This window comes from Pleurodeles waltl, chromosome 5, assembly GCF_031143425.1.
Source record: "Pleurodeles waltl isolate 20211129_DDA chromosome 5, aPleWal1.hap1.20221129, whole genome shotgun sequence".
NCBI classification, from domain to species: Eukaryota; Metazoa; Chordata; class Amphibia; order Caudata; family Salamandridae; genus Pleurodeles; species Pleurodeles waltl.
The window spans coordinates 193,177,462-193,193,640 of NC_090444.1; the positions used below are offsets into that span (position 1 = coordinate 193,177,462).

At 40.6% G+C, this 16,179-nt stretch overlaps 1 protein-coding gene across 5 annotated transcripts in view; it reads left to right on the forward strand.

Moving 5' to 3' along the window:
• Nucleotides 1-11,225, forward strand: part of ESRRG (estrogen related receptor gamma) — a 661,632-nt gene extending 650,407 nt beyond the window's left edge. For all 5 annotated transcript variants that reach the window (XM_069233890.1, XM_069233887.1, XM_069233886.1 and 2 more), the window contains 2 exons: nucleotides 3,240-3,509; nucleotides 7,348-11,225. In XM_069233890.1, the coding sequence (XP_069089991.1) occupies nucleotides 3,240-3,509; nucleotides 7,348-7,592 (515 nt within the window). In that variant the 3' untranslated portion in view covers nucleotides 7,593-11,225. The remainder of the gene's footprint in view (nucleotides 1-3,239; nucleotides 3,510-7,347) is intronic.
• Nucleotides 11,226-16,179: the final 4,954 nt, after the last annotated feature.

Genomic DNA, 16,179 nt, shown 5'->3' on the forward strand with positions numbered 1-16,179 from the left:
CACTTTATAATCGCCCTTTGTAACCGCCCTTTGTAACCTCTTGCACCAGGCATAATGTATGCACGTGGGTGTTCCCCCATTAGGGGGACCGCAAAAATGGTGCAGTGGAATCAATGATATTCTATCCGACATTTTTAGTGGCTATTTTTAACGCCTGCACTCAGCAGGCGTTAAAAGTGGGCACACCATTATTCTTAATGAGCCTCTATGTACTACAATAGCGTAAAAAAAAAATGACGCTATTGTCCATAACCTGCGCAATGGTGTGCCGTATGTTTAATACAGCGCACACATGGTGCCGTTCAGGGAGCGCTGATGGACACAAGAAAAATGGTGCTGCATGTAATGCAGCAACACTTTCCTTAAATGTGTGCCTTAGTTTTTATCGCACAAGTAGGAAATCTTTCTACATAAGCGGTCTATTTGTGTTTTTCGTCCTTTATAATTCTAAAAAGTGAAATGACATAGCATTTAGGGTTGATTTTTGTTTTAGAAAGAAGCAATAGTTTATGTAAAACAGAAGCATCTTTACAAAGAGTTCAATGAAAGCTGTAACCCCCCCTTAAGAAAGGCTTAACTAACCCCCCTCTTTTTGATGGTTTTATGAAGCACCAGTGCCAACTGGTAAATACATTCACTTCAAGAGACCATCAAATTACTGCCGATTCTCTATAGTGTGATGGGGAATACTAGTTGTTCAGTGCAATACATTACAGTTAATGTACAGCTAATGTAAAAACAAGCATGAGATGCAGACTTGGAGAATGGCTACCATCCCACCATCCTGCTGTAGAAGGGCCCTGCAAAGAAAAAAGGGAAATAAAATAGAAGAAAGGGAAACATTGCTATAGCCAAAGTATTATCCCATCCCCATAACGACCACACACGTTATGAAGAAAGTATCTGTGGTTATGCTTATATACATATATAAATTCTCCAAGACAATAGATATATCTAGTTAAGATTGTTAAGGACTCCTAGGATTCTATATTGTGCAATGGCTTAGTTACCCCTTAATCATTAATTCACTTCTCTCTTGCAGCATGCACATTTTTTCCAACTGATGTGCATCAGAAACTGTTATTGATGAGAAGTAGGGAAGTTAGATAGTTGGAAATGCATAAGGTGAAATGTGTGTATTTTCTCCATCTTTTCACCAAAACAGTGCCAGCCGAATTTCCCCTTGTACCTGCACTAATCCATTACTGTTTAACTCATCTGTACTAGCTCTTATCCATCAGGATACAACTCCTGTTTTCCCTCTCAGTTGTGATGTCCAAGGTAAGATCACCATCACCGTCTTGTAGTAGTATACCCTCCATTGGTCTTGGGTGTCCCACTCTCAAAATGTAAAGGTGGGAACATTTGCAGCACCACCTTTCTGGTATGGGCGGAAGTGGAGCTACCAACCGTCACCAATAGTCAGCATGCCTAACTGCAGTGTCATGTCCACTCTTCCTTTTTGTGGCATCTCTATGATTATTTGTATTTGCTCACCAAGACATAGTGATATGTGGGGTCATTAAGACCTTGCAGGCGACGGCCAGCCAACCAGATCACCTGAGAAGGCATGGCCTCCCTTCCCCTAGTGGACAACCACTAGCTGAGTTTAGAGATTGCCACCAGGTAGGATCTCTTGAGAACCACCTGTCTGGCAGCTCCATTCAAAGCTCTGAAGTTTTGCAGAAATACCAGAATAAACACATCTTGCCATAGACACCACCTAAGCCATAGGAAAGAGTGTTTTCATATTGGATGAGAAGTGGCCTGGCTGCTAGATTTGCCAACTTTTTAACTGGGGAATCAGGTTTGAATCATCCTGTGATTCTGTGGAATTACTTAACCTCCCTGTGCCAAAAAAGTGAACATATTATTTATGGAAAAAAACATTTGGTTCTCATTCCTCTTGGGCCATGTTTGCACTATAAAAAGCTTTACAAAATATAAAATACTTCACCAAACATGTAAAGAAGTGCTGATATTCTAGTGTTAGGCGTGGTAAGCAGAGTGTGTTATTTTAATTGTACATAGTCAATAGAATAGTCAACTTATTTCTGTGAGGCTTAGAGCTGTGGTTTGTCGAACGCATGTACACCTCAGAAGAGATTGCTATATTGTGCTCTTTCTAGTACTCTAAATGACGTTGCTCACACAACTTTAGAAAGTGCAAGAATCAACCTTACAAACCTCTGGGACCAGCACCAGATCTTTTCTTCCAATACCATCTTTTAGTTAGTCTGAAGACAGAATTGAAATCTACACAAAATCCTCCAATGGTAATCACTTTTGAATCTATGTGGCTATGACACCCTACACATGATAAATTGCAAACCACGCACAGCTAATCACGGCCATCCGTTAAAAGTTGACATAGACCAAAAAATCTTTTATGTCCTAACCCTTTGAGATCTGAAATGGACTTCAAACCAAACTCATAGAAGAAACCCATAAAAATGCTTCTGGAAGTATACATGTGAGGTAGCCTTTGGTGGTGATCAGTGCTTAGGGAGATTATTGCATATAACAGTGAAAAATAAGTGTTTATATTAAATAATTAATCCAATTATTTGAGGTCATCTAATGTATTCCAAAGAAGTGAATGTGTAAATGAAGTGTGCATAGCACCAAATATTTTCAACATTTTCAATTTGATCCTAGGCATGCAGATCCTGGTTTATATGGTTTATTTGCACGATATGTCAGTACCACTCAATGCAATGTATCACCAAATAATATGTTAGTCTATTAAAACCTCACCTGCCACCATCCTACATGACTGTACTCCAAGCAATATGAAACACTACCAACAAATATGCTACAAGACCCCTTTTGCTCCAGTCAACAAGTATCGCAGAACCATAACACACCCAGATAACATACTTCTGAACCTTACAAATCATAATATGGCACTATACACATGGACATAGCACACCAGTAAATGTATTTATAAAAATAAATCCAAATATATTATCTCATTCAAAATGATCTTTGAAGTAAATTTTGCCTATCTGTGCTATTGATCACACCAGCAGTCTTATCAGCAGGCTGCTTTAATGTATTTCAGTGAAGCAGGTGATATTACCATCACCTGAACTGCAACAGGTTATTTAAGGCAATGGAAAAGTGCAACGTAATTAATTTATAGAATGACATGAGTCACCAGGATAATTCCAAAGACAAATGTAGAAACATTTTTAGGATGCAACAAATAATAATTTCACTTTTCTCATCCTCTGTAGGTTTCTCCACGTTGTCCCTGGCTGATCAGATGAGCCTTCTTCAGAGTGCCTGGATGGAGATTCTGATCCTGGGTGTAGTATATCGGTCATTGTCGTTTGAAGATGAACTCGTCTACGCCGAAGACTACATCATGGATGAGGATCAGTCCAAACTGGCTGGCTTGCATGAGCTCAACAATGCCATCCTGCAGCTGGTGAAGAAGTACAAGAGCATGAAGCTGGAGAAGGAGGAGTTTGTCACTCTGAAAGCCATTGCACTTGCTAACTCAGGTGGGCACCTCTGCTTGACAGTTACTATGGCTGTGTTTCATGCCACAATTTGTGCATGCGTAGGCCCTCTCTATGCAGTTTTGGGAAGTTTGTGATTCTGAGTCAGTCCTTATGTAATTGTTACTGCTGGAAGAAGTTGTCCGAAATCTGTGATTGAAATTGACGAATTTGTGCGATGTAAGTTCTGTTAAAGTAAGATTAAGCAGCCTGCAATATCTCAATGCCCTTCTGTCTGATGAGTTTCAATTACGCAAAGTAATATGCCTGTCAATAATAAAGGTACTACCTCATGTTAAAAATGCTCTACATCTCAGAATATGTGAAATATGCAAAAGACAAACTATGGGGCAAGATTTGTGTTATATTCTGTTTGGTTGCCCTACCACACGATTCCAACATAGGTCAAGACCATCAGTATATTTATAAGGGGTACAATTTATATAGTATACCGTCGTAAGGCTAGGCCACCATTTAGCACAAGACTGCTTTTAATGTGTGCAAAACAGAAAATCCATAGGAAAACAGGAGCCCCCCTGTGTGCAATGTCACTGTTACCCGTGCCATTGGGGTTAAGTATTGCAGAAGCTATTTTCTCAGAGTGAGAAATTGAAATAGTACAGATAGTCATCAGAGCCTGATAAGTAAAAACAAAAAATCATTTATGTCCTTTGTTGTGTTTTTTTTCTTCCTTTTGTACCCTCATCACGCTTTGTTGTGTGGCTGAGTAACTTTTTGGCATTTGCATACTCTTCAGGACATATCCCTCTTAAGTGACAGGCGGATCATTAGATACCTGTGTGTCGATAACACAGGACGATGTGCCGCACCATTGACAGTCACACCGTGCCCCTCCATCTGCTTTTGTTCTGACCCTATCTTTGAACTTTATCTTGGTTGCCGGCCAGTAGTTTTCCCTTTAATTACAAGGAGGAAACTGTCAATAAAATCTGTTAAATGGGATGCAATGAGTGGCTTGAATGGGCGGGCGGCTATTTGTTCAAATTCTGCAGCGCTCAAGGTATTGACAGTTTGTTTTCTGAGGCCATATGTGGCGATCAATCTCAGGCTGGGCTCAGCCACGCTGAAAAATGAAAAAGCAGATTGCTTCTGCTTACTTGTGGGTGACGCCTCGTGATTTGGCTCTGCACCGGTGAGGGGGGGAGCCTTCTGCCCAAATTGCCCCCCAGAGAGCCCAAAGCACGTGACTGTTTTGAGGAATAATTTTTTAATTGATTTGGCAATTAACAGTTCATCTACAGTATTGATGCCTGGATCTTCAGATTGATGGAAAGCAAATTGTTTTTATCAATGAAGTTGTACTTTTTTATTTGCCTGCGTAACGCAATCGAGCACTTGGAATTCTTAATTAGAAACATGATGTTGGACAGGGCGGTGGAAGCTATCAGTTTATACATCAACACAGCAACAAGCCTCCCTCTGGCCATCCAAGCATGTGAAGCTCAGTCAATCACGTAGCATTCTAGCATAGGTAGGAGTTACACATTATTGTATTACATTAATAACATTTGGGCTACATTCTTCAGTTATCCTTTACTCTCTAGCCGGTCAAGTAGTTGGCAAAATCTTTATAATGTTTAACGGTATTTGGCCTTACTCAAGTGTTCTTGCTTGTTACTTAAGGACTTACTCAGTAACCGGTACACACTTGAAAAGCATATCTGCTGTTGGGTACTGCCTGGTTCATACACGTGGCGCACTAAGTAAAATTGCCAAACATTTGTAAAAATCTAGTGTTTGGCAAGTAAGTATGCACAGGAGTTTTAAAGAACAAACCAGCTTACACAGCAACAGGGTGTAGTCAGATATTGTGTTCGTAGATGTTTGGCCAGCTACCCACACCATAGGAGGCTCTTAGTGTCTGAGATTGGTAAAAAACACCTAAGCTTTTGCTAAATTGATCACAAATGCTAATCCAGAAATTGATTTTAAGGCTCCCAATTTGACCATTTTAGATATTCTTCTTTAAGTTAGCCAATTTTAAAAGTCTACAGCCCCGGCTGTTTTTTCTATAAGGTGAAGAGAAATGTGCATGTGCTGGTAGGAAGATGTGCTTCTAAGAGATGTAAGATAACAACACTATGAGTGACTTTGCTGTTTTGTCTTCTTTCTGTATCCATACAAAATTGAGCAAAAACACATGGCTCAAAACCCTATACCACCTTGCAAGGCGAATTGCACCTGCCTGACTCACTAACTTCTGAAGACGAGTGAGAGGTCCAACGAGCCAGTGGATGTTTGTCCAAGGGGCCTTAGGAATGCTTGGGTTTAGCATACCAGCTTGCAGTTTTGTGGCTTCCTGCAAGAATGTATTGCCTCCCGAGATGCTCCATCACCTGGGGCTTTTCAGGAAATCAGTAGGCATGTAGTTGTTTAGATCAAGAAGGCAAATTGTTGTGGCCTCTCTATAGCTATGAGGAGCTATGCTTAGTTAGCACCGCTGGGCTTATGGTTTTCAACTGGAAAATTATGTTTTGTGTTGTTAATATTTGTGGTGCTGGTGAACGAATCTGTCTGAAAATTCACAAGCAATGTACAATTTGTATCATAACTTAAAGTTTCATGCAAATTGTTCTGGTACAGAGATTTTAAGGAGGCTCCAAAAACACGTTTTCTCTCTGTAAACTCCCAAGAAGAGTTTTTGAGATGAGGTACAGGAAAAAAAAAACTGGTGGGCAGAATGACGTCAGATTTGTCAGGCACAAGTATCTCAGTTGCTGTGCATTTTTTTTTGTTCTTATTTATAAGTACGTGCAGCATTTCTTTTAGAAATGTATAAATCTACACTCAAGCAGTAATAGATAGATAGATAGATAGATGCTCTGCATCTCAGAAGTATGTGCAGTAGGCAGATGACCTGCACAATCCCTTTGCTTTGAAGATGATAGTTACATCTGCAAACAGAGTGTTTCAATACAAATTGCAACAGTTTGGAACTAGAAGGACATTTTCACTAATAGCATCATCAAAAACTGTATCCTACATCCAAATGTTTCTAAGACACTGTAAAGTGCAGTGTTTTTTTCTTCTTCTTTTAAATAAAGTTTATGCGTACTTCCTCCATGACGTCACTGGCTTTCCACTCAAGCCTCAGCGATAATACCACAGGTCTGAACTCTAATGATCATATTTCTGAAGGTGTGCAAACTGGTTTAGGTAGTGTTTGCACAGCTGAGGATGTAAAGTGTTGTGGCGAAGGGCCCTCTTAGGCACCTACTTTATTACCAAATGCATAGGCGCTGTCAGCATCCCTCATTGTGAAGGTTGACTTTCATCATTTGCACTCTCCAGATCCCTAAGGAAATGGAAGAATCTTGCTTGTGGCCAAGGAAATTCCTATCATGGAACCAGGTTCAATGTCCAAGAGGCAATGCATGCTGTCTCAGTTGGGGAAGCAGTGACACACATGCATATGATCTGTCCATGTCTTTGGGTACCTTGAGCAAGAAAAAATCATTTTAGGTGTGCCACAGGCCGTCCCCTCGCAGGAGGTATCAAATATTAGAAAAATCATGTGGAACATCAGGCGACAGTGCCAATATTTGATGGTACATTGGGCCCTCCGTCTGTGTTGCTGTATACTTTGACAGTGTGTTTCTCTGTAGAAGATGCTTGCACATGTTTTGTAACGTGGTGTGTGGTTTCAGTTTGCAAAAGGCACTAACGTCGTGTTTGCACGTGTGCAAACCTGCATCATTTGCCAGATTATCTGATATTGCCGCACATAACATGCGAGCAACGCAGTGACTGTGCCTGATGTAATGAAATCATGCTTTTCATGTACTGAGTATTGATGCCACATGTCTTTGCTTTTCCATAGACTCAATGCATATAGAAGATGTTGAAGCAGTTCAAAAGCTCCAGGATGTCTTACATGAGGCCCTGCAGGACTATGAGGCTGGGCAGCATATTGAGGACCCCCGCCGTGCAGGCAAGATGTTGATGACCCTTCCACTCCTACGGCAAACATCAACAAAGGCCGTGCAGCACTTCTACAACATAAAACTGGAAGGGAAAGTCCCAATGCACAAACTGTTTTTGGAAATGTTGGAGGCCAAAGTTTGACTAGCGCATTGTGGGCCTTTCCATTATGCAAAGCGAATAAAAAATATATAAATATATGTATATATAAAACAAAGGGAAAACAAATACAAACGTAGTGGCAAAAACTCACTGTCTTGACAAGAACAAAGATACTGCACTGAGAGCTCAGCAGCAAGACTGGGAAGCAGCTTAAAAACTCTGTTGCGTCTGCCAGATGCAGATACACATAACTTTCTTATCTCATTTCTCTATTTCATTGCTGCTGAACTTTGGGAAGATCTCTCTAAAGAAAAAGAGATGGAAGCCAGCCCTGCCAAAGGAATGAAATCCATAATATGGATACCAGTTAACTTGTCATAAAACAATGACACCCCTAATGACAAATGAAACAAAGAGCGCACCACAGTACCTAGCCGATAGTTAGGACACAATGAAGCAAACACAGTGCTGGGTTTCGCCGGAGCCGTCTGTAATAATAGAAACAGATCTAATGGTGTTGAGTTGGCTGCTTCTTATCATTGCATTTTCCTTCTAGATCTTTTATAGCCATCTGATTCCTTAATTCTTTTTTCAAGTCTTCCAGATGTTTCTTAGGTTAGCTACTGTGTAACTTTTTTCAGGGACTATTTTAAGCTTTATTCATTCACGCAATATGAAAGATGGATACTACATTTCCATGCTGGCTCAAGCAATTGCCACCAATGATGAAGGACACAAAAAAGGGATGAAGAAGGAATTGTTATATTTTTTAGGTGTTTGGTTCTTTGCAGCCATGGAGATTTGTTTCTGTACCAGCTTTACCACTTTAATGCCATGCGCCATGTGGCAATTTATCTTACACAAGCAATAGTTGGAAGGAAGGTGCATTTTATCACGGATGCAATTTATGTTGTCTGGTCCTGTACTTCCAGTTTCTGAACAAATAAGCTCCAGTAAACTGAATTGTTATTAGATTATTAGAAGCTGCAGTATGTTTGTTGTGAAATCCACAAATGCGCCCTATAAGATGTAAATTTAAAGCATTTGTAACTGTGTAATATGCTCTGACAGTTCCCACATTAACCCTAGTGGGTTTAGTTGGTAATTGAACTACTGTACATTGTTTTAAAAGATGACTACTTTCAGACTTGGAACTGTGACACAGTACTTGTTAAGAGGCAATAAGGCAAAAGCCATCCTTTCAAAAGGGTAATGAATTTAAATAGGCATCAGTTCTAATCAAATTCTCAACCTTCAATCATGGACTGATTTTGAATAATTTTTTACTATGGTTTTTTGTACAACTAGTTGAAGCAATCTGTGTACATTTCAGCTGTTGTGTCGCAGCGTGGGAGGACCGGTCACATTTAGGACTGTTACAACTTGTAAACTAGCATAAACACTGATTAGAAAGTTCTCAACAACACACACTCCCTAATGCCCAGCAAGTACAGTAAGTTTATTAAAATAAACTAAGAAACTATAGCCTCCATCCAATGCTATACCAATATACAAGTGTTAGAAGCTTCTACTTGTACTACGTGATCCTCCCTATTCTATGTACACAATGTAATTACAATTGTAATCCTAACAACAAAATGTAGATCGACTTTTCAATGTTTCATGTTTGCTGTGCTTTTCCTGAAAATTTCTGTTGCATTTGAGGACTGTTGTCTTGTTCTTCTTGTGGTGTTTTGATTATCATAGTGTGTGCTTTTAGAGGAAGGGTAGAATTAGAGACAATATTGGATGTACAACTCCTCAGGAGATCACAGTAATTATTTCACTTCCATTCTGATAATAGCGTTTCTTGCTACCTAAAAACTTAAAGCGAACAAAAGAAAACTCTAAACAAGTACTCAACACCAACTAACACGTGTTTCAAATGAAAAGTCATGCTGTTTTCAAAACAAGGGGCAATTTGTCTACCTGTATTATAGATTACCAATGTATAGGTTAGAAGGGGAAAACCTTGAGATATTTCAAATCTATATATAAGTCTAATTTTTAAACGCTGTACATATTTTGCTTCACCTCATCCATCTCTGACTTCTATCAACTCGCACTGTGTTGTTGCAAAGTTTTTGGTGCGGAAAAGTTTCCAAAACTACTGCTGCTTTGGGTGCTTTGAACAAAATAGAGCGGGTTGGTAGCACATAAGCAGTGTGCTCTAAATACTTTGTATCTATCATTACCTATATGGAACTATATCGTAGATTGTGTTTTTTCAGTAGAGAAGTGACTGTAGTGTGATTGTAGATAAATCATCATTAGCAATTCATTCACAGTCAATAACTTGAAATTGTACAGCTGTAATGGAAGTTCAGAGATTGGCAAATCCCTCTAAAAATGATAAACTATACAACTCCTGGGAAAAAGGTGCTGGTGGTATAAGATTATTTATTTATGTAATTGTGTACAAAAATCTATTTATTTTCCAGATGGTGTGTGCGAGGTGCAATTGCTACTGCCCAATAGAAAATATTTATATGAGTATGTATATGCATTATGTGCACACACAAGTATATATATATATATATATATATATATATACACACATATATATACAAATATATATATTTATATATATACACATATATATATATATATATAAAATGTATACATATATATGTATAAATATATATACACACACACAGATATATATATATATATATATCACTGTGTGTGTTTTGTGTATGTTTGTGATCGTGTGGATGAATGAATATATTTGGAGACATACAAGTTACACACATTTTTCGTGAAAGTTTGGCTGATAACATGTGGCCGAAATAAGAGAAAAAGAAATGTATGTTTGTAAAAGTATGGAGGTCATCTTTTTATTATGAAGAAGTAATTCTAGATGTAAAGAGCCAGTCATCTAAAAATGTGACAGCTAGCGGACTGCTTATGAAACTACACAGACTTAAAAATGAAGCTCTGCCTAAATCTTGATGAAAACTCCTTCAGGTTTCAACCAAAATAATGTATTTATTGATAGCTTTGGTGAAACTGGAAAGTGTTTGTTTTAGCCATAATATTTTTATTTCAGTGTTTTACTTTTTTAAATAGTTTTTTTTTTAACATAATTTAAAGCAATATGATTGTGTAACTCGAGGCAGTTGCACTTGTGTTTCTATCAGATCAAAACGTTGTATTTATTCTGCTATTTTGCATTGAAATGATAACAAGAAAAAACGAGATAAAAAAGAAAATCTGCTATTTTTCTTAAAGAATAAAAAATGGGTGTCGGTGATTGTAATTTAATAATTTAAGTGTACCTTTGTTTACCTGCCTGCAAAAGCATTAAATGGCAGTCTTAGGCTGAATGATTACTGAAGGACAACAAATACATGGAAAAAATAATGAAAATTGCTTCTAATAAGCCAGGAGTTTCATCATAGCCAGTAGTAAAAGGAACAGCATCAAAACCATGCCTATCGATGTAGATGTGCTTGACATCTGTAAAGCAATCAACTGTATATTTTTGTGATGTGTATCATACTGTGTGCTCCAACAAATGTCCATTTGTGTAAATGTATTTATTTTATATTGTATATATTGTTAAATGCAAAAAGGAGACTTGATCCTGTAACTCCAATCGGTTCCGATATGTAACTCAAATTATTATGCCTTTCAGGATGATGGTAGAGCAATATTAAAAAAGCTTCCACTTTTTGATTGCTTTTTTGTCTTATGTTGTTTTTGTTCTGCATTGTCATGGCACAGATCGATAAACCTTCCTCAGTCTGGTGTTTTCTCAGGAACAGCTCACATTACCCTCATTTGTGCAAAAACACACGAAACAGTGCTTAATTTCTGCTTATTGTTTCCTGTGCTGAGCACCAGCACTTATTTTTAAGGGCCGGCGTTTCTTCTTCTGCCTCAAGCTTTGCTGCGAGCAAAAGACACATATGGAAAAGACGGAGGAAGGGAAAAACAAAAAAGCGTCAGAAAGGAGAAAGCAGAAAGCTTCAAGAGTGAATTAAAGGGGCAGGGAGTGGCTGTAAATGGATTAAAGATGCTCGAGATGGCTTCAGGATTACTCGGCGTCAGTATTCCCTGCTCGCACATTTAATTGCAGCAGCCGCGTGTTTAAGAGGAGGGTTTTGGGCACTGGCACGTTTTTATTTACAAATTAAGCACTGATAGGAAAGGGGTGACATGCTATACAAAGCTTTGTCAGATCACATTCCAGCTTGCTGCTAGACACTTTGCATACTCGTAGATATGCAAAATGTCTAGTAGCACATTAGGATTCATCTTGACATGCCTTAATATAGCCCTTGTTTAATCTTAGAGCATCTTCCTAGCAGCCTTACTCGGAATCGTTGTCTCGGTGTCAGTGTCACTGTGCACGGAATTTGTACTCTCTTAAGAGCATCTTCTGGGCACCCAGAGACGCCAATTAGTATAGCCTACCGACCATGAAATACCCCATTCATTACCAAGCAGTAGAAAGTCAGACCTGGTTAGCCTACACGGTAATCACTAATATTCCATAGCAACCGCAAAACAAGTTAAAAGTAAGCGAGCAAGCACCATTTTCATGTTGCACTGACGTCAAGTATCAAAATGGAGGCGGAACACTGACACAGCAGGAAATGTTAGTTCACCCTCGTGCCTCGAATTCCATTTTCGCACAGGGAACCGGCCATTGTCACGTTGCCCAAAAATGGCCTCAGCTGGTACCTCGTGTCACTTTCCGTTTAGAGGCCACAGCATGACAAGTCATGGGGTTTTCTAGCCAGGGAACCATTCCACTACGATGCTGCTGATGACGCAGCAGTACATTGTGGGATCTTATTTACATGTACATTCCAATTCTGAAGATGAGGAGCATTGTGTTGAATATATGGCAAATGTGTTTGTAAACGTCTGTGGCGTTCGTAAATGACATTGGTTTTAATGAATACATAGGTGATGCATACATTTTAACGTAGCCTCCATTGAAAAGTATTCCTCATTCTTTTACCATTGATGGTGCAATATTGGCAGATTGTGCACTGTGCTCCCTCCAAATAATAATAACAAAAAAGAGGGATAACATAAACGACAGGTGAAAGAGTCCCAGTGGTACATGAGTGATAGGTTTTGAGCTATGTCTCAGTCTGCTTCGCAAGTTGGATATGTATGGTCCAAGAACCTTATTTTTTCTGTAACTATAGGGCAATGATACGAAAAGTGCTCTACACACTTTTACTGAGGATTCAAGGTGCTAGATATCGTCTTATGTAAGTTGCGTTTGTATTCGTCTGAGTTGGTGCTCATTTCAATGCGCCTGCTGGCTGCCATTTTTTGTGCCGATGTGCAAATGCCACCTCTTCTCTCAACTGGCCAAATGATGCCCTCAGAGTTTATGAGATCTTATTTACCAGCGCTACAAACAAAAAAATATCATAGTGGCATATTTACCAACATTCTGCGCAACACAGATAAGGGCACATTTACTTACATTTTACACAACACAGCCCAGAAAGGGAAGTTGCTGCACTGTGTGATGTGGAATGGAGCGCGCTGAACTGTGGCATAACTGCAGAGATATGGCACAATTCAGTGTTCTCTTAGCGCTAGCACACTTGTGACTGTCTAGCACCAATGCAGGTACCCTTGACCTACGGCACAAGGGTGCCCCCATTACAGGCAGGATTGTGTTTGTGCTGGAAGGAGTTCCTTCCTACACAAAAACAATCCTTGGATGCATGTACCCCTTTCTATGTGTTCTGCAGAATGCAGCACCCATGTAAAGAGGAAATAACAAGGAGAAATAAAGATTTTTATCTTGTTACATCTCTGTGGGAGACACACAGGGGGTTATTCTAACTTTGGAGGAGGTGTTAATCCGTCCCAAAAGTGACGGAAAAGTTACGGATTTACCACCAGCCGTATTACGAGTCCATTATATCCTATGGAACTCGTAATACGGCTGGTGGTATATCCGTCACTTTACCGTCACTTTTGGGACGGATTAACACTCCTCCAAAGTTAGAATAACCCCCACAATCTTGGTGCAATCGTAGGTTTACTGCCTTCATTAAATCTGGGGTTGCAACAAATTCCATGGCTGGCTGCACAGGAATGCTCATCTCCACTCATGGAACGCCTACCACAAGGAAATGCAACACAACTTAGCACAAGTCTCTGTGTTGCATTACATTTCTTTACAAAGTCACACAAGACAGTGCAAGTTGCCCCTTGCATGACTTGATGAATCCCGTTTAATGACTTGAATTGCTTTGCAATGACTTGCATCATGCAAGGACAATTCATGTCCTTAATAAATCTGGCCCATAATTTTTAGATTAGGTCTGCCGTGATCAAAACAGTGCACTCCATTTACCCTGGACAGAGAGCTTTAACGCACTTTGGGCTTGATTTAGATTTCAGCGGACCGCTTACTTCGTCACAATGGTAATGGATATACTGTCCGCCAAAATATAATCTCATTATTTCCTTTGGGATTTATATTTCAGCGGATGGAACATCCGATCCTTCACCGTTGTGATGGAGTAACCCATCTGCTGAAATCTAAATCAGGCCCTAAATGTGATAAAATGAGACAAAAATGATTGCATCATCGGAGCACTGTAATATGAGCGAAAGTAAGAAGGGCAAAATTCCAGTCATCTTATTTTAACTGTGATTGTATTTTTTCAGAACTCAACAAATAGAACAAATTATCCATACAACCAACATGTGTGTCATACCATCATCAAACTTTGTTGGACATGGCCCTTCTTACAGGATTTTCCTAAAACTTTTATTGCCTTTTCCTCCTGTTTTTTTTAGGACTTTCATAGTGTGGTCTTAGGACTCTGGACACTTTCCTCCTTTACCACAGTGGGAAAGTGATCACGCCCTTCCTACACATGCCAGGAAGGGGCACTTACGCAATTGGTTTAGGGGCTGTACCCAGAAGTGCCCTGTAAAAAGATACATCACATACCCAGCCTGGGTATAGTCCTGACTAGTGGTGGGACGCGGCACTGAGTGTGCCCATTACCAGAATATCATGTCACTCATGTATTAAGCCTGCCATTGCAGGCCTGTGGAGGCAAAGTTGCACTTGTACTTAGGCTGGCATGACTCACTCCTTAGCCAACCCTGAGTGGGCCTTCCGCTACCCCTAGAGTACCCACTGAAGGGCAAGCAGGTGATAGATGAAGTAGTGTGCCCGCTTGCACCATGGTGCTTTAACCATGTGTCCAGCCTGCCATTGCAGGCCTGTGTGAGCGCCATTGCATATATGCTTGGGTTGGCCTTCCTAAATCCTCAGCCAACCCTGCGGAGACCTTCCACTACCAATAGGACACCCCTAGGGTAAATCCTGAAGGGGTGAAGCAAGTGATAGGTGAAACACAGGGCAGGCACACAGAGGTGGTCTCTGCGCAGGCAGTGAAGAATACCCATGTGTGTTTTCCCTACTTCTGAAGGATGCTCATCACATAAGGCTAACATGGGGGACTGATTGAAATCACACCAAAAAGTGTTTTGCAATGGAGCAACCTCATAATGTTTCCTATCAATGACAAACCTCTTCCTATGGTAAAGTGGTTTTGTGTAGATTAGAAATGCTACTTCTGGAAAGTGGACATTTCTCTGCTCTAAACTTCGCTGTGTGTCTTTCTACTTGGCCCTATTCCACACAAGAGGCTATAAACATTGAACATGCAACTGGAAAGACAGACCACTGGGAGTTGAGGGGCCAGCTGGATAAACTGGAGGGAGAGGTTTTGACACTTGGCCTCAGGGAGCCAGATCATGGCCCAACTAAAGATTAAGATCTGCATTCCATGGCCCCATGGCAGACAGGACTGACATTTAGGGTAGACATCTGTGGCTCAAAGGGAGAACTTCTGAACCACCCCCAACTTCAAAGGCACACTACAGTGTAACTACCGGTGCCATACTTCAGCAGTGCAGAGATACACTTGGAGGGACCTGGGACCCGAGAACCTGCTCCACACAGTGCCCACTGCCAGAGTAATCTGTTGTGCACAAGGAGGTTTCCTGTCATTGGAAGGGACCATACACCCTTCCTGAATAGTCGCTGGCCTGGGCTGACTACCTGCTGCTGTGCAGCACCCTAAAGTCTGCTCTCCAAGCGCTTATTGGCTTGCCACATGTTCTCTTGTAGAGGTCTCAGGGACATCAGTGACATCAAAGACCTCCTGCGAGGGACCCATACTGACTACTTGTGACACCTATGGAGCGATGCCCTCATAAGTGCCCACATCTTCTGCTGAATCCCAATTGGTAGGGCAGCATAAGCACGGAACTAAGAAATGTGTCAGGCCACCAGATTGCCTTGTACAGAGCACCAAAAGCATTGCCAGAATCTAAGGAGTGTGGCGCCTGCATTGTGGGGCTTCAACACGTATAAGCGTCTTGGTGGTGATGAGCAGATTCACCGGTTGCGGGACCCCCACATGGCCCACTTCGTTGAACGTGCTGCATCTCTTCCGGATGACACGCCGATTGTGCGTGTCTGATTCACAAGGGGTGACCCTCGGAGGTGAGGGTGCACCCATAGGAGTGCCTCATTCTAGCTCATGCAGCACTGCTGACTTGTCTGGTGAAACCCATATCAACCCGCACTGGGCATTGTGCCTCATTTCCAGGGAGGCACGGA